The sequence below is a fragment of the Artibeus jamaicensis genome, unplaced genomic scaffold (assembly GCF_021234435.1).
Source record: "Artibeus jamaicensis isolate MK-2021 breed Jamaican fruit bat unplaced genomic scaffold, CSHL_Jam_final scaffold_1964, whole genome shotgun sequence".
In the NCBI taxonomy this organism is placed as follows: Eukaryota; Metazoa; Chordata; class Mammalia; order Chiroptera; family Phyllostomidae; genus Artibeus; species Artibeus jamaicensis.
The window spans coordinates 51,363,808-51,383,835 of NW_026522030.1; the positions used below are offsets into that span (position 1 = coordinate 51,363,808).

The window sequence follows — 20,028 nt, forward strand, 5'->3', positions numbered from 1 at the left end:
TTAATTCTTATATTTCAAAAATCAGTTTTGCTAAGGGCTATGGCAGAAATAGATTTTAGTGCAAAGTTAACCCAGCAGAATAAGGCATACCCAGGAAATAATAGCAAATTTCAAACATTTCTGTCAATTACAAGCACAAGCACATTTTACTCAACTAATAACTACTTAGCGAATACCAATTAGTATAGGGCTTTGTGGGAGAAACAAGTAGAAAACATGTACTAAAGCCATTACAAATATTGAGTGGTACTCAATATGCCCTTTAGAAAATTCCCTTCATGGCAAGCAAGTGTGTCTAAAAACATCTGGAGGGCAACAAGAAAAACCATGGGGCATTTTACTTTGAAAATTTTTAAAAAGCAATTTTCGAAGAACAAAAGGACTGCATTTGCCTTAACAAATTTATAAAGATAGTACTGTACTGCCCTCATTTTTTCATGGTAGTTGAAGTCTTTTTTCCACAATGGCTTATTGTGCACATTACAAAGTCTTCAGGGTCTTCAGAATTAAAGTGACAGACTTTTTTTCAAGCCCACTTGAGAATGGATCATTCTTCTTCTCTTAATATAATATGCCTTTACAGACTTCTCCAATAACTCTAGTCATCTTGACAAAAGAAAATCACCAAGACAATACAATGATTTTACAAAAAAGAAGAATGACAGTTTCCTTTCTACTTTTCAAAAATGTTTTATAATATGATTTAAGATTGGCTTTATTCAAAAGGCTGAAAGGGGAATCAATTCTTAAAAGTGACACTCTCTACAATAACGAATACTACACTTCTGAACAACATATCCACTCCCACACATTCACAATGTTATTGCCATTAGAATTTCTTCCAGAATGATTTTTTGATGGGGAAAATATGGCTTTGTTTAGAATAAGCTGACAATATCAGTAAAACAAGTAATAAAATATAAAAGGTTGAGGATTTTGTTTATATCCTCATTTCTGCAAGTCTGATAAAAGTCCCTATTTTCTCTTGCCTTCACTAATAAGACCAGTGTTCTGCCCATCAACAGTTCAATTATCCAAAAGTTAACTGTGCCCCTACTAAGCACCAAGTGTTGCACATGGTTACTAGGTGCTGGTTACAGTAGCAGCCAAAATAGATGAAGTCTCTGACCTCATAATGGAGGCAGATTGAGACAATTCCATTAATAAATATGTAATAACATATTATGAGTTCAAGGAACCAAGAGAAAAAAACAGTTAAGACCTGGATGAAACTCCTCCATGTAGGTTGGAACTGAATAATGACAAGATAAAAAAAAAAAGAAACAGAACACAATCTTTTCATAAAGAGTTAGAAGAGAAGCTTCCAGAAAACGTGGCTTATATGAAGGTTTTGGGTTTTGTATGACCAAACCTACACAAAGCAGTGGGCTCAAGTGTAAGAAGGAGAAGCAGGCAGCACCCAGGGGGGCTTGAGTGGTGGCTAAAGGGCAGAGAGATGACAAATGGGGCCTTTTAGTCAGATGAGGGAACTTTCATTTTCCTCTAAGCAGAATGGAAATTTACTAAGGACCTGAAGCAGAGAAGTGATGTGACATCATTGTGTTTCATATAGATGATTTTGTCTACTGCCCGAAGAATATATTGTAAAAAATGTCCTAAGAGTAGAACTCTCCAGCTGGTTTCCAAGAATGTCCTTAGAATGACCTCTGCCATCTGCCGTTAATTCCACCTGCACAGTGCCCAGACACAGGACATACATGGCCAATCTGAAACCAACTTCCGCGCGGCGCTTGCCACCACATGCCTCCCCCTTCTTCACGAGTTAAAAATCTCAGCCTGTTGAAGGAGACCCACTGGACTCAAAGTTTAATTCCTCCATGAAAAATTTTCACTGTTCTTTAAACCCTTTGGCATTTGGTATAGCATGTGGTATTGGTATAAAAAATCTGGAGCAGCGAAAATGTAGTCTTGAATAAAGAACTGACTTTGACTCCTAACTGTTATTTGTCTCCTGAGATTACTCGGGAGAGTAATCTCCCAAACCCTCAGATTCACAGGCCCAAATCACAGTCTGAAAACTACCAATAAAGAGAGCTTTTCTTCTACATTTTTAATAAAATGCAGAACTTGATTTAAAAGACAATTCTCAAGCACATTTTTATGCTGCTGGTATAAGTCATACTTGCATCCATGCACACATACTACCAAAAGTTGCAGTTAGCTAATTATTTCTGTATCCAGGCTTACTAATCTCCCTCTAATTATGGCAGAAAAGGCATGGGTATGTCTAAGGAAATCGATTCGATTTAACTCAATAAACCAGTGATTTTCAATCTTTTTTCACCTCCCCACACGCATAAACTAATTACTAAAATTCTGCAGCACATCGAAAAATATACTCTTTGCACAATCTAACAAAAAAAAAAACAGGTATAATTTTGATTCATTCACACTGAATGGCTATTGTTTGGCTGTTTTCATTTTTATATTTGACAATCTGAGGGCAAAGAGGTCAGTGCCCCTCAATAAATAGTCAGGTATTGTAGATTTTAAAAATTCTTATGGCACTGTGGTTGAAATTGTTGAAATAGACTTTAAGAATAACATGGAGTTAAGTCAGAATTCAGAGAGACAAATAATACCTATTTCTTAGTTATGTTTCCCCCTAAAGCTTCCTTAGAACTGGGTCATAGTTTTATCTAGAAAGAATGACCAGGTTGACTCAGATTCAAAGTTTCTACATTCCACATTTACTTACTGTTTATGCTGTAACTACTCCCAAAAGGTATGATGGCCTCCTCTAAATGGGAACTTGCAGTGACTGGCACCTGCAAATGGCTAGAGGCTGGCTCCTCCCTGAAGTACCCCGTAAAGAGAAGCAAACTGATCTAATTCAATCAAAACTGTGCTTCTGCTGCAATCCAACCAGCTAAGGTAGACAGATAATAATCTATCCCACACACCATTGGGGGCTCTAAAAAATCATTCTGTCTGAAAAGTAAAGTCCAATAAACATGTAAAACACGGGATTTTTCAAAGTTAACTTTGACACCATTTGACTTGTACATTATCTTAAAAATAATTTTAGTGCAGTCATTTTACGAAGAAAATATAATCCATGTTGGTTCAATTAATGATATTCTGACTAAATGAAACATAAAATGAGCTAACATATTACTGTAGTGTCCCTGGGGGCATCTCTTTATTACTCACCTTGATCTCTGTCGTGCCATGTTCTACTTCCAGCAGCTGGTGAGTTTGGAGAGGGATAAAAGTCTCCTGTAGGACTGGGTTCCATATTTTCATCTATGGATATAGTTTTGGGTCTTTTGCTGTTAAAACATGACAGTAGTTATGTTAACGGAATTTCTAGGAAGGTGTGTAGCATTTCAAAGCATATACTTTGAGAAGACTCTTACTGTGGAAATTTCCATGAACGCAAAATCTCAGACTAAGTTTGAAATAATGGTGAGTATTCAAGACATAAATAGGGTTAACACTATTTCCAATTGTAGGTATCACTTATCTTACTATATTATACCTCCATCTGCTTAACAAACATGATGTTTACTACATTTATGTTTGAAATGTACTTCCAAAGAAATTTCAGTAGTAAAAAGTGAATTCTTAATGAGATATATATTACCAATTTTTAAATTGTTATTAAAATTCTATCTGATTTTAAAATTATTATCAATATTAATAATGCTCATGTGCACTGCACTTGATATTAACAATATAATCCTGTGACATGATTCAGAGGTAAACTAATGGAGCAGAGCAGAACTTGAGCTGTGGAGTGGGACTGGCCTCATATGGAATCTCAGCCACTCACTACTTCTTAGTAGTAGGCTCGTTAACCTTTCTAAACTTAGTTTAATCATCTGCAAAATGGAAATAATAAACCTAGTTCAAAGGGATGTGATTGAGAGGATTAAATGAGTTATAAAATGTAAAGCTCTTAGTTAAGTGGACGGCATTTAGAAGATACTTACTAAATAGTAATTATTAGTAGTAACCATATAATTAATAATATTAAAAATTTTATAGTATGTTACCAATTATAAACTATTTCATATATTCTTCTTTATCTTTTCTGAAGAAATGAGGTTACTGATATCCCTTATGCTTACGATTAACTATGAAAAAGCAAGCCATTGCCAAATTCAAAGCACATGGTATATTGTAATTTTAAAATGATATATTTTAATAAAGAAAACATGGCTCATCTCAATTATTAGGAAAATTGAGCATTTAAAGCAGAGGTTAAAAAGCCATTTTGTAGCACACACCATATAGCTTGATATATATATCTCTGCCTATACCCTATTAAACAGTTAATTGACTGTAAAAATGGGTATTTTTCCCTAAATTAAAAGAAGTCCCTATGTACATCTGTGCAGGTAAAAAACAAAAAAGATGTCTTCTGAATTAACTTAATGAAGTGAAAAACATAGTGCCGTAGAATTTCAGAAGTCCTACACATAAACCAACCCTCCCTCTTCTTACATGCAGGGACACAAATTGAGAGAAATTCAGTGAGTTGCTCAGGGCTTGTTGATGGAAGCTGTTTGACACAAAGTAAAGTTCTGCTCTTTCTGACTGTCCTGTTTCCAAAACGTGGAAGCATGTGTATGTCTGGGTATTTTCACAGATGTGCCTGTGATTAATATTTGACTCACAACTCACACAGTATTAACATGATGTAGAAGATGGCAATTTCTATCCATGGTGAGTGAGAATAATAGTTCTTTAGTTTCTTCTGATGGTATTCGAGTTAGAAGATAGATATTTTTAAAACCCTGCTTTAATTTCATTCTCCCATCTCTGAGTCAGAAGTAAATATGGAAAACTTGAAATGATAGAGAAAAGATTTTCATAAGGAAATAATAAAGAAATTTTTAACTATTTTTATTCAAAATGACATAATGTCTGATACTGAATAACCATGAGGAAAGGTCTATGTTGACAAAATACTGTCCATCAGACAAAATTAGAAATTATTATTCACATTTTAAATTTAAAAAAAACTAAAGCATTTTTAAGATCTCACCATGTCACTACTATTTAAGTGATAATAAGCCCAATTGTCTTGCTATGCAATCTAACTGAATAAAAATACAGTTTGACTATAAATGATATAAAATTAAACTTATTTAATAAACATACAAATGTTCATAGCCCCATAAGTAACTGAAATGCAATTAACTTTCATTATAAAAATAGCATAGGAAAATAGTCAGATTTTAAAAATTTTTAAGTTAATAATATTATTAATGTTATTTAAATAATATTTTAAAAGTTAATAATAAAAATAAAACTTTTTTTTCCTGGAATTCCTGTATACCATCATATTTGATCATGGGTATATTTAACACTCGGGAAATGAAATGAGTCTTTATATATTAAAGAATTAACTAAAAAAAATAATAAAGCTATATTACTTATTCTCTTTACCTTCTCATTAACTCAATCATCTTGAAATCCTCTGTACAATGACTTTCCAAGCTATTTATCCCTCAATTAAATAGGAAACCTCTTTTTAAACTTTTGTGAGGCTGAAATTTACAGTAAGAAGGTCAAGAGAGAAAAATGAGAATGTCAACAAAGAACTAAGAAGAGTAATCTCACTGTAGCTCTTCTACAAAAAAAAAAAAGGTGGTTAAACCAAATCTCAGAGCAGGTAATATTTTCATTGGTAACTGAGAGTTCACTAAATTATTCAAAGAACATCGATTAATCGAGGAACTTGGCAAACTCTGGCCTAGAATGAGGCCTTTTACTTTTAAGTTTAAGTAAATGACACATTTTATTTTATATGTTTCATTTTCCCCAGCTTGTATGTGGTATGAGGGTAAAAGTTATTAGGATGGATCAATCACAAACCAGGGTTCTTTGCCAAGGCAATGTCATTTTTAAAGTTGCCAAAAGAATTAGTTAACTTGAAGAATTATAATATTTCACAGAACAGGATAGAAATCATATCAATACATTTTAATAGTTCCCTGTTCACTCCCCAAAGTTTTAAAAATACTATGAATGAAAATTACATTTAATTTTTAAATGCAAAAATAAATTTTATGAGGAAAGATGAAAAATCTGTATGCAATCAGAAAAAACTCTTTAACTCTTTGCTTTGTTTGCCCTGTTCTGTACCTCCTTACCTCCCTATTTGCATACAGACTGAGAACAAGAGCCCCTTCTCTTCCAGTTACCTGCTTGGTGGAGAAGACAGCGACCTCTGAAGATTGACCCCCGAGTTCATGTCATGATAGTACGGTTGGCTTGGGATTTCTCCAATTGGAAAGTTGACACCAGTTCCCTGGGTTATGGGTGCTGAGAATTAAAACAAAGGAAACATTGGGAATGACATTTACACTTGTCATCTTTATTCAAATGTAATAATCTAATATTTTCCATGCCTCTGGGCAAGGGTAAGGAGAACTCTCTTTACTTTTAAGACTCTAATATCAACCATATGCGGGGGAGGGACTTAAAAACTTCCTCCAGATACTGAAGTTCAAGTCTGGAAATTCAAGGCACTCAGACTGTAACTGTTGATTACCACTTCCCATAATCCAACTCTCCGACCTTCCTCACTGACTTCTTTGTATTAGCTGTACCTGTATCTGTCACCCCATTTGTCCACAGATGCAACAGAGAAAACAAAATATGCTCACCGCCAAGCAAGGTGCTCTGTACTGAGCTGACTCTCAAAAACCAAATCATCGTTAAATAAATATAGATCAATTTCATAAATAAACAACAAATATTGTTCTATAATAATATTGATGTTAATATAATAATGGATTAGAAATCATGATATTTATGATATAAATAATTCTTATATTATGACAGGTATATAAGTAAAATTTTAAAATATGAAAGAACGCCAAGTTATTTTCTCCAAAAATAGATATTCAGGTTTCATATGAATATGAATATTGTAAGTGTAGCCTTTCTCAATAATTAAGTTTTGTTTTTCAAAAAGTTCTGTGCTGCCCCAAATAGTGTGGCCCAGGTGGTTAGAGCAGAGTCCCCCACACCAAAAGGGCATCGTGCGTTCAATCCTTGGTCCAGCACATACACAGGGCAACCAATCAACGTTTCTTTCTCCCTCTCTCCCCACCTTCCTTCCTCTAAAAGCAAAAAAAAAAAGTCCTTAGGTGAGGGGAAAATGTTTTTGTGCTACAACCTTATAAATTATTTAAAATATACACATGAAATTTCACAATTTAAGATATTATTTTGTAAATCAAGGAGTCTTTTTGAATTTGCTTATATAGTATGAACTGAGATTTTTGTATGTTTATATTGGGTTTTGTACCTCAGCTTAATTTTTTTTTAAAACTGTTTTTAGATGTCTTGAATAGATCTGCGTGGTTGCTCTGTTAGAATGAGTACAGTCTTGCTAGATAGCTTTTTAGTTCGAACTAACTCTACCACTTATAAGCTATGTGCCTCAGTTTCCTAAACTGTAAAATGAGACTAACAATAGCTTAACACCTGTGATTACTTTGAGGCTGAAATGAGATCAACAGTGACAAAAGCCCAGCATTTTGCCTGGTGTATAACAGGTATTCAACAAATATGAGTTTCCTTCCTTTTTTGCTTTCTTTCACAAATTTCTTCCCTTGCAGGCTAAAGTGGTCAGCAAAGCTGGAACAGTTCAAAAATATGCTCAAAACAGATGATGGTATAAATGAACCTACTTGCTGAAAATCTGTTCATTCAACAAGTTATTGATTATGTTCATTATGTCAGGTGCTGTAAGGTATACAAAATAGTCTAAGATAGTCCTGGTCCTTAAAACATATTGGGCAACAAGGTGGGTAAATGAAGCACTCATGAGAACATAAATACAAGCATAATGCAGATTATAATGAAGCTACTCAAATGAATGACATGATAAATAAATGCTGTAGGATTTCAAGGGAAGAAGATTCCAACACAAGCTTGAATAGTCCAAGAAGTCTGTGGAAAAGCCAAGCCTAGCACTAGACCTTAGAGAATATAATTATAACTTTTGGCAGGAGATCATTTCAAACAGGGTTTACATCAGGAGCAAAGTCATGAACAGAGACAATATGCAAAGTGGAAATCAGGCTGGTTGGTGTCAAAGGGCAGTACTTAAGAGTAGTTTTGAGTTCCGACCAAGATGGAGGCGTAGATAGAAACCCTTCACTTCCTTGTACAACCAAAAGGAGGATAACAACCAACTTAAAATCAATAAACAACCAAAATCACCAGAAAAACCAAACTGCATGGAACTCCCGACAACCAAGAAATTAAAGAAAAAAATCAACCAGAACAACCAGACCAGTAAGGCAGACCACATGGGCCGACTCAGAAAAATGTCTGGAGGTGGATGGGGGGCAGGGCTGGCTGCCGACCTTGGCAGAGCTGCTTAGGGGGGACTGACTTAAGGGGAAAACTGAGACTCAGAGCTGACTATGGGCTAAGGTTGGGGTTGCCCCGGTGAGATACACTTCCAGTCTAACACTAGAGTCTGTTGGAAAGTGCTCTAGAGAGAGTGGGTGAGCTGCACTGTTCCCTCTCTGGCCCCTGTTCCACAGGCAGCACAGCAGAGAGGGCTGCACTGCCACGGTGAACACCTAAGGCCCCGTCCCTTCACAACCTGTCAGCTGCACCAAGACGAAGAAATATGGTCCAAATGAAAGAACAGAGTAAAGCTTCAGAACTAACCGATGAGGAGATTGCCAACCTAAGTGATGGAGAATTTCAAGCCCTGGTAATCAAAATGCTCACAGAACTGATTGAGTTTGGTCAAAAAATGAAAAATACCCAAAATGAAATAAAGCAAAATATTCAGGGAACCAACAGTGACAAGAAGGAAACCAGAATTCAAAGCAATAATTTGGAATATAAGGAAGAAATAAACATCCAACTGGATCAGAATGAAGAAACAAGAATCCAACAAAATGAATAGAGGCTGAAGATTCTCTGGAACAACCTGAAACATTCCAACATCTGAATTATAGGGGTGCCAGAGGAGAAGAACAGAAGCAAGACATTGAAAACTTATTTGAACACATAATGAAGGAAAACTTCCTTAACCTGGCAAGGGAAATAGATTTCCAGGAAGTCCAGGAAGCCTAGAGAGTCCCAAAGAGTTCCAAAGAGCAACACACCAAGGCACATCATCACTAAATTACCCAAGATTAAAGACAAAGAGAAAATCCTGAAAAGCAGCAAGAGATAAGCATACAGTAACCTACAAAAAAGTTCCCATAGGCTATCAATTGATTTCTCAAAAGAGACCTTGGAGGCAAGAAGGGGCTGGAAAGAAGTATTTGAAGCCATGAAAAGCAAGGACCTACATCCCAGATTACTCTATCCAGCAAAGCGTTAGTTTAGAATGGAAGGGCAGATAAAGTGCTTCCCAGATTAGGTCAGGTTAAAGGAGTTCATCATCACCAAGCCCTTATTATATGAAACATTAAAGGGACTTATCTAAGAAAAAGAAGATAAAAAATATGAACAATAAAATGAAAACAAACTCACAACTATCAACAAATGATCCTAAAAGAAAAGAAAAACAATGAAAACAAAAACTAAGCAAACAACCAGAACAGGAACAGAATCAGAGAAATGGTCATCACACAGAGGGACTTCAGTTGGGAGGGAAAAAGGAGAATGTGGGGGGAAGGGAAGAAGAAGCATAATTAGTAGGCATAAAATAGATGAGGAAAGATAAAAATGGTATAGGAAACAGGACTCAAAGAACTCACATGCGCAACCCACGTACATGAACTAAAGGTGGGGGGAATTCTGGAGGGTTGAGGGAGCAGGGTGGAGGGTAAATAAAGGGAAAAAAATTAGGAAAACTATAATAGCATAATCAACAAAAATACTTAAAAATAATACAAAGCTTTCTACCCTGTAATACCTGCCCTAGCTCACAGTTAAAAGGTATGGGAAAAAGCCAAATTCCTCTCAATAAAAATTTCTTTATAACAGTTTTTTTTAAAGAATACTTTTTATTTCTTCACTATTGGGCCTTCAAAGGCACTAATGAGAAAAAGTGTGTCCTGTGCTGTGGAAACAAAATTCTATGGCCCCTGAGCCTCGCTTCGAAGAACACATAGTTTACTTAGTCTTCCTGCCTCTCTTCACTGCTGAGGTTGAATAGAAAATTCCAAAGGAACCACAGATTTTCAAGAAACTTTTTTCACTTGGAATTTTTTTATAAACATTTGAAATGTGTTCACTGACAGTTGAGTTGTACTACAATATCAGGTGGGCCAAGATTAAATTAAAATGTTTTTAAGAAAGTATGATTATAAGGCACATGTTTTAGTGCAGAGGAATATCAAAAAATATATAATGAACATCCTTCTTTTCCTCCTAAAAATTAAATAAATCGCTATATACAAGAGTAGTCTCAGCTCCAAAATTCTGGAGCTTCTGCTTTCTGTTAGATTGTTCATGTTATATATAATTCATGTTAGCCTCATTTTACACAGAAGATTTTTGTGTTCAGTATATAACTGCGCCTAATGGCTTAAATCCTTTGGAAAGCTAAAATGCAGCTGCTTGTTGTGGCTTGAGGTACACCGGAGGTTAAAAAAATGCAAGGTAAGAAATCCCACAGTAACCACATGCTCTAAAGTTTATTATTAGAACCTCGTTCTATGTGACATTGGAAAGCAGGCACGTGATAGGAGGAGGCATTTGTGGGGCTCAGTGAAAGCGAACAATCTGTCTGGTTCCTATAACAGTAATGAATACAATTCAAATAACTGAGTTACCAACAGGAAACTTATGGGTTATATCTTATACAAATTATTGAAATGTACTAAGTTCATGCAATATTTAGGCAAAGATCTCTAGTCTCTATGGAACACATAATGCTGATAGCACAGATCACTTGACCATAAACATACTAGATATAATTTATAGTAAAATAATAATAGATTTTTTCTAAATTTTGTTCCAGAGGATTATTCCAGAATATCAAATCAGCAATAAAAATAATCTGTCTACAAATTTATATATGAGCACTGTAAAATTTTAGTGTGCATTCTGACACCAAATAGGAGTTGACAGGGGAAAAAAGTAGATTTATAGTAAACATGGCCAGATTTTAAAAGAGTACACCCGCAAAATTTATTTCATGACAAAGTGTAGGAGGACAGCAAGTCCCAGACAGATATTCCTGTTTGAAAGCCTCTGAGAGAACTGACATCAGATGCATAGACCAGTGTTAGCACCTCTCCCAAAGAGGCAAGAAGCCTGAAAGCTGCAAATCATGGTTAAGAGGCTGCCAATAGCCTCTCAGAAACCAAGCTCCAAAGAATCTCAGATTCTAAGGGTTAGAGGTCAACCCTTAATCTCTCTTACTGTTCTCTTCACTCCAAAAGCTGATCTTAAATCAACTTTTAAGATGGAGATAATATCATTCAACCGAAAGATCACTATCCCTAAAACTGAATAGCTTCATTAGCTAAAGTCAACATACACATTAGTGGGTTACGTGATAGTAAAACCCTCAAGGACAGAAACCATTAACATACCGTCCATAAACCCTCAAACAGTCAGAATTTGTGATATACTACATACGGCTTGTACTGAAGTTTATGTTTACTTAGCAAACCTTTATTTCATTAACAATAAAGTTCAATTGTATAAATAAGATTATAATGTGGATATATTAAAACACTTAAAAGAATAATTTCCCAAGCACTTCAGATACCTATTTGCATACAGAGTAGAAAATAAATGTTTTCTGAATAAATTAATGAATGAGTATAGATAATTAATATACTAACTACAAATCAGTAACGTTTATTGTAACAGGTAACATAAAAACCTTTAAGAGATGACAGGATGAGTTATGAAAGAATGAATGAAGTATGTTCAATTTACCTCATTTCTGAACTGTTATAGAAAAGTAGTTTTTAATCTATGTTTTATGTTTCAAATTTTTCAAACTATTACTCTAGGCTTTTAATGGTTCTTATATGGCCTTCCTTGTACAGCATCAAGCACAATGTTACCAAAAATGAGGAACTAACAATATTTTCTGATCAATGACTCTACTTAGTGCTACTCATAAGAAAGATGGAAGTCTAGCATGAAACTTAGAAAAGTACAAATTTTGCCCTGGCTGGTATAGCTCAGTGGAAAAGTATAAATTTAAACAAATACTTGCATAATGTCTTGTAACTGCAACAGCATAGTTTCTCTGCTAAAGAACAGTGTGGAGAAAGCACACACACACACACAAATCTTCCAATATCCACTTCCTTACATGATGCCAGAAAATAAAAGTAAGTCAAGCATGTTCCTTTCCAAATTAAAAAAATACAAAAATAAATAAAAATAAAAAACTTTCATATGTCAAAGACCTTCACACACCATGTACTGACCAGAGAAAATACCACAGGGCTCATCACATCAGTCAACGGAGTCAACCGTAAGAATCCTCTCCCCGACAAACACGCACCCTAGGACTGCAGGGTACGAGGCTTTGGTCTACCCTGCCCCCAGGGACATAACCTGTGACAGAAGTCTTTTGGGTGTACATTTACCTTCTAGGCAATCGTGTTAGAAAGCTTAAATTGCTTAGGATCTTAAGATCTTAGGTTCATGTGTAGAACTGTCTGAGATACATGCTATCGGCACTGACCACTTTAGAAACTTGAACTCTTTGAGAAACTATGGTTCAAAAGACATAGTCCATAATCTACTAGCTTCAAGATTCCTTCACTGAATACAACTCTAAAGCACTACCTATTCTTGCCCTCAGTAACTCATTCCTGATTTGTTCTTTTAGATCACCATAAATTTTATTCATGGCCTCTGAATTTGACCCAAGTGAAAAACACAATTTAAACAAGAACCACAGTGCCTCTACCTTATCTGAATAACATCATTCCAAACTGTAAGGCTATCAAAATGTCAAGTGAAAACACACCCTTCAAAGTTACATAAAAAAGCGAAATCAGAGAAGAGAGCCGGAAGAAATGAGTCACCTCCTTTAACGTAATCGGTGCATTAAGAACCGCATCTTAGATATATATTTGCAAACTCTAGTAATAAGTAAAAGAGTTGATCGAGGAAACTTCCCTCTTGCTTAGGTAGCTGGCCAGGTGAATTTAACCGAGAAACGTCTCATCGGCCTGCCAAGAATGGTGTCTCAGGTGAGGTAGTCAGTTAAAACAATTGGATATTGTTTTGAGTAACAATGCTTTCTATCTATATCCAACTGCAATCTGCAAAGTTAATTTCTGCATCCTTCTACACTCTGCATGTTAGCGTGTATATCCTGTACATCTCCAAGCCCCCACCAAAATGTTAGTAAAATGAAAAAACACTTATCTACAGGAAACTTATGTGGGTTATTATAACAATACAGAGCACATTTAATTAATCGCACTTCCTTTGATATAAATGACCATCTATGGTCACAGAGAGAACAGTGAGTTAAATGAATACCATTCACATAGAAATCAGAACAACCCCCAAATTATTTTTGTACAAGAAGTTTTAATGATTTAAAGAAAAATATTTTAGAAAAATCGGGCAAAAGATATTCAATAAAGATTTTATCCAAAGGTCAGAGAATTTAAAACTGTTTATCCTAATATATGGTTACCCTTCATACTGTATTTAAGGTTCAAAATGTAAAATATTTTAAATCTTACTGTAAAATTAATTAATCAGAAAACAATGTACTTACTTCTGGATACTCTCACAAGCTCTGATACATTGAAGACTCCAGATTTTACAAAACTATCTTCAAGGTATCCTGAAAATAAACATCAAGGGGGAAAAGATCAACATAAGTGAGAAGTAAATAATGATTAAACACCAGAATTTGAGTGTTTTTAAACCAAAGGTTAGAACAAAAAAAAAAAGTAAGCTTACAACGAAAACAAGTAAAAGCAAACTTTTGTGAATGCAAACTGGGTCTGTCTAAAGTAAAGTAAAAAGTTTAGATGTTAAACAACCTTCTAAAACAATTGTTTAAAACCTTCTAAGGTACAGGGCAATCGGTATGGTTATTTTTGCTACAGCCCACCCATAGAGAAGGAAGGTTCACAAATGCAATTCAGCTTGGTAGCAGCTGGTAGACTAAAGTCCATCGATGTGAAAAAAATAAAAAAAGAGAGAGAAAGGAAAAGGAAAACCACAACCACAATTAGCACCTTGTTGGAATTACTTCAAAGATCTCTTGAAACCACTGTTCTTTCACAAATCCTTCCCTGATTAAAGAAAAGTGAGCTGCCCTTCGTTACTAGCACTACCAGCCTTGTTCCGGGGTCATGAATCACCCAAAAGTATAACTTGTACATACTCTTTGCATCAACCTATTTCCATGCACCTTTTAAAAAAGATTTTATTTATTTATCTTTAGAGGGGAAGGGAAGGAGAGAAGGAGAGAAATACCAACGTATGGTTGCCTCTTATGCATCCTCTGCTGGGAACTGGCCTGCAACCCAGGCCTGTGCCCTGACTGGGAATCGAACCACGATCCTTTGGTTCACAGGCCCTCGCTCAATCCACTGAACTACACCAGCCAGGGCTTCCATGCACCTTTAATATATCCCACATGATGGCCCTGCTTTCCCACCCTTGCTACTACTCCCCTGGACTTCCTTCATTTCAAGAACCAACATTTTTTTCTAGCACACAGCAGTGATTCCAGGCCTCCATGAAATGCCACGTGACCTTTCCATGACTTTCACACACAGGGTCCACTGTAGCTGTATTCAGGCACCTGAGAATCAGACCTGTGCGGTAGCTGGTCTAGCTGTAGCCAGGACTAGAGCTGCGGACCCACACGGACACCAGTCGTGTCCCCAGTTTCTCCTTTATGTGAAAGAGGTGTAATGAGGCTGAGGAGGAAGAGAACACCTTAGGAATGAAGAATATGGTTACTGGCCGCTGTCCCAAGGAGAGATTTAAAAGAGGCTGAAAATCCTCAGAAATAAAATACTTCCGAGAAAAAGCTCTAGATTCTAAGGACTGGCCATATGATTGGATTCTACTTAAAGACTCAGGGCAGACCAAAGGATGAGACTCATTGCAGGGGTCTGAGGCATTCACTGGTGGTTTAGCAACACAAAGCACTCAAGTCAAAGAGCTGGGATGTGATACCCAGCCACACCGTGTACCAGTGTGGGATCCTGAACATGTCACTAGACTCTTCAGGCCTCAAAACCCCTCATTTATAAATTAGAGATAACAAAGTCACCTACACCATTGAGTTGTTACACATAGTAAGTGAGATAAAAATATAAAGCCCACAGAGGACCTGACCATGTGTTACCACTAAGTGCAAACGGGCAGCAGGAGCCAACAGTCGCCCACACAATGAATTATACGTACCGGGTTCTAGACATGCTCAAATCATTTGTAAGTCTGCATTTAGAAATTTTACCAGAAACAAAGTTAACACACCATTTTTTTAGCCACACACAGTGTGAAAAGACAGAAAGTCATTTAATTATAATATATGAGGGGGGGACCCAAAAAACCAAGCATTCATTTATAAAAAGTTGTGTATTTATCTTACATGTTTAAACTTCAAGTCCCTTCAAATGTACTGTGCATCTGAGGCAATACACCTATCAAGATGTTTTTTCTGCTCCTCAAAACAATTTTTGAACTCATAGATTTTGATGCCCCTTAGTGCTTCTGTCATTTTTGTTGTTGTTTCACCTCTTCCACATTAGCAAAACGTTTCCCTTGGAGGACTTTGTTTCACCCAGGGAAACAAACAAACAAAAAATAGTTGCTTGGGGCAAGATAGGGTGAATAGGGAGGGTGGAGCATGGGGATGGTGATATTTTTGGTCAAAAACTGTTGAACACTCAGGTGGTGTGGGCGGGTGTGCTTGTAAATCCTCCATCATAAAATGGGCAAACTCATTGAAAGTCTTCAGAAAAATTCAGTGAAGGCCAACACCACCTCTCACAACACCAGCTGGTACACTGACACCGATGGGTTCTTACACACTCATCTCATGGGCCTGTCTCATGGGCCCGTACTACAAGGGGCCCGTACTACAAAGGGCCTGCCCTCCAGAAGACAACTGCAGTTTTTCTGGTGGGGGGTCCTCCCCCGGGTGCTTTCCTGTTGTGGACTGAGGAGTCATCGATGTCTGAACACTGTTGTATGCCCACACATCTACCTTCTTTAGAAAAGAAGTGAAAGAAAGAGGGAGAAGAAATTATGAGATCCTACCTGGTGATCAAACTTAGGTCTCGTATTAAGTCATTACTGTGAAAAATATGTAATTTTAAGAGGATGGTAACCAAATGTCCCCACTTCAAGTACTTCTATTTTGATAAGTTCCTACATGTTGAGCAATTAATTTTTCACCAGGTTGAATTCATTTCAGTGATTATTGAGCAACTTGTATGTCAGCTCACAGGGTATTATTAAAAGACATGAAAACAAAAAAAGGACATTGACTCCCTTTGTGAGGTTGGGGATAAAGATATTTCTAATTTTCTGAACCACTATCATTTTCGACAAGGATTTTTGTTGCCTTTGTTGTTGTTTAAAGTATAAATTATACTTTCATATATGGTAAACATAACGTTTATATATGGTAAAGATATTAAATATGGGCTTATTTACATATTATAGTAGACCTCATTTATCATGACCACAGCTCACACACTCAGCCAATCAGACAAGGTCACTCGTCCTCAGCGGCAGTCTGTAAATGTCTGCCCTTGTGTTTCTCAGGCAGCTCCCTGCTGATCAGAAGGCCTCCTTCTGCACGCTCAACTCTCATTCTTTGGTGTCCGGTTCACCCATCCACTCCACAAGCCGCACCTCTACCTTCTACTCCCAACCCCTGGGCCAGCTATGACCAATTTCTTTCATCTGTTTTCACATAGCACATAATCCGTACTTACTTTACATCACTCTGCACATTCAAGTTTTCCAAGATAACTGTTTTCAAGTCTTATATTTCTTACGAAATTATCAGCTCCTTTATCTGAAGGAGTGGCTCAAATACTCATTCATCTCTGTATCTCCCAAACAACTAGCTCGGCACCTCTACATACAGTAACTACACTAAATGCCTGCAGGACAAAGTTTTAAAATACAACTTACTGAAACAGGATCACAAAAGAGCATACTAGTAATTTTATAACAGTGGAGACTTAGATGGCTCAAGGTTGAACTCTATCTATATTGAGCCTTGTTATACCCCAGAACTCACTTGCTGGAGGTTTTATTTAGGCTCTTGGGCAGAATGGAAAAGAGTAGTGATTACATTCAGGTTGTAGCTCTCTAACTTTGTCATGTACTAGTGTGTAACTTTAGGCATTTAGTACAAAGTGTATACCAAGGAACTAGAAGTGTTTAAAGAGTAAGAGTTCAAAAATATCTATAAGAAATTGATGAGTGAATAAATAAATGGTGAACATTTTAGAATATTTATACCAAGTACATCTTGTCAAATACATAAACCCATTTCAATATGTATGTATCATCTGAAGTTTATTTCCTTATTACTCCATTGAGCAGCTAGGGCTCCACCTGCTTCTCAGTCACGCCCATTAGGATGGAGCGGGCTATGGCCTGTGAGGGGCCTCATAACAGAATTGTGCTGCCTCAAGCTAAGCCTACTAGTGGGAAGGCAGTCACACACAGGCAAATACAATGACTATTCCATAGAAAAGGGAAGACAATTCCGAATGGAGCAGGGTATTTCTCCCTATCCCACCTCCAGTTCCCCAGGTTCTAAGGAATTTGAATCTACAAGATAAACTGAAAGTTATTTTACGCAAAGTTATGGAAGGTATTGAAAATACGTCAGAGCTGCTCTGGCACCCACTAGACAAAACTGCAACCCGAGAGTTCCCACTGAGCTCTGCTCCTGCACGGAGCACGGTGAAACTCCTGAGGATGGGCGGTAATGCCTACTGACAACGACCTTACAAGAGTGCAGGGGTGTGGGAACCAGGCACCTGGGCCTGGGAGAAGTGCCTGAAGCAGGTGGCAGCCCCTGCTTCGGGCACTTACCTGTATGTAGCACAGCCCTTACCATGGACAGGCATTACCCAAGATGAGGCAGAGTGAAGAACAGAAATAGTGAACAACACAACACCTGGGCATTACTGAGGGTAATGGTGCTTGCTCACAGGATACAAGAAATAATACATAAGGACTCTAGCAAAATTAGGGGGGGTGGGTCATACAGGGGGTCAGAAGCCCTGTGATAATATAAAAGGTGAGACTCAGAAAAGTGCAGTTGTTGTTTGTAGCCTCCAGACTGTGGGAGCCTTCCAGAAACACGATTTCCATGTTACATAGACCCCTGTGAATCTAAATAGCTGATACAAAGGCCAAAGATCTTAAAGCAATTTGGAGACATTCATGAAGTAAATACCCTTTGTCTACCAAAGGGAATAAGAGCATCTTTGAGGCGGAGCAGCTGTTTAATGGTTACAGAGCAATATTGCACAGCAGCTTAAGCTAGGAAGCCAAGAGCAACTCGGCATTTATGTGGTGTTGTATTTACACCACATGTATGCTTTTTAAAAAGCAAAATTGAGTAGGAAATAAAGACCTCTGCAAACTGAAAACTCTCAAAGGCAATATCAAACTATATTATTTTACTTCTTTTTTCATTTTTCTTTAACAAAAGCAACAATAAATCACCACTCAGAAGTTAATATAGTGTTTAACCTCTTCAAAAACAATAACAGAGGGACACAATGGCATATCTAACTGTTAATATCTCAAATTATAATCAGCACCATTTGAATGTTAAACAACATTTACATAGAAAATCCAAAGGAAGACTGATAACACTCATTTTTATAGTCTACTGTGTTCTAGTCTTGAAATTAAAAATAAATAAGCCACAGAAAGCAGTTATTAAATTCATGAAAGCTGTCTTCAAGTATTTGAAGGACTGGGAGTGTAGATGGTGGATTAGACTTATTTTGCATAGTTCCAGGAACTGTTTTTTGGCCCAATAAGCAGATTTGTCATCCAATAAGAAAAGCCCCAGAAATGAATGGGAAACCTTGCAAAGGTAATAATAACCAATGTATGCCAAGCTAATGTGCTAAGATCTTCAAAAGCATTAATTCACATAATGCTCACAATTAACCTACAAGCTGTCATGTTACCATTTTACAGATGACAAAACCTGTGTCTACAGAGGTAAGGATTTTCTAGCTATAGAGAGCTCCATTAGATTTAAAAATTATCACTTGGTAGGAAATTGTATAAAAGCATCTCCAAAAACCATTGTAACCTTCAGATTCCACTTTTTTACATGGCTGTTTCCCATTACTTTTCTTGCATTGCTTTGGAGAAAGAACAGGACACTATGTATCTCACAGGCATTTTCTAGCCCGACAATTTCAATTGTTCACTTCTTTCAACAGAATGTAAAAGATGACTACATCCTTTGCTTACAGATGCAGAAGGGGGGAAGATGAGAATATTTTACACTAGCTCTTTGCCAATGTTCATACAACTTCAACTACCACAACTAACCCTTGGTGATTTTTGGTAGTGATATTGTAAGACACAGCTCTATCTTCAGTTTCTCATCTGATCTGAACTGTCCATTACAAATGATGAAGTTGTGACTGTGAAACAGACACACCAACCATTGCAAAGATAATGATTCTCTCTGCACAGAAGCTGAACCTCAGCCTATAGCAAAGGTTAACATTCTAGTGTTAACTTAGAATTAGGTATCCTTCAATATGAAATGTAAATCCCTGATGGAGATATAAGTAATCTGCTAGAGAGTCAGAAATTTTCTGACTCTAACACATAGTACTATATTAACATATTATCTGTGCTTCTTAGTATTTTTTAAGCAATCATTAAATGTATTCATATATATTCATATGTGTATGTGTGTGTTTTTATAAAATTGAGACCAAATTGAAATAAATTTGTATCCTGCTTTTTACTAATTAACATAGTCTGTTTCCCGTTAAACAGTTTATGAAAAGCATGATTTTAATGCTTATAGAAATGTACATTGCATGGACACATCATACTTTATTTGACCAGTCTCTTATGGTTTGGCATTTTAGGTTATTCCCA

The 20,028-nt window shown here is 36.6% G+C and overlaps 1 protein-coding gene across 9 annotated transcripts in view; it reads right to left on the bottom strand.

Annotated features, from left to right (window-relative positions):
* NFIB (nuclear factor I B) overlaps nucleotides 1-20,028 on the bottom strand; it is a 238,606-nt gene that overhangs the window by 59,021 nt on the left and 159,557 nt on the right. For all 9 annotated transcript variants that reach the window (XM_037142762.2, XM_037142766.2, XM_037142760.2 and 6 more), the window contains exons 4-6: nucleotides 13,667-13,735; nucleotides 6,177-6,297; nucleotides 3,175-3,293 (exon numbers count right to left, since the gene is read on the bottom strand). In XM_037142762.2, coding sequence (XP_036998657.1) covers nucleotides 3,175-3,293; nucleotides 6,177-6,297; nucleotides 13,667-13,735 — 309 coding nt within the window. The remainder of the gene's footprint in view (nucleotides 1-3,174; nucleotides 3,294-6,176; nucleotides 6,298-13,666; nucleotides 13,736-20,028) is intronic.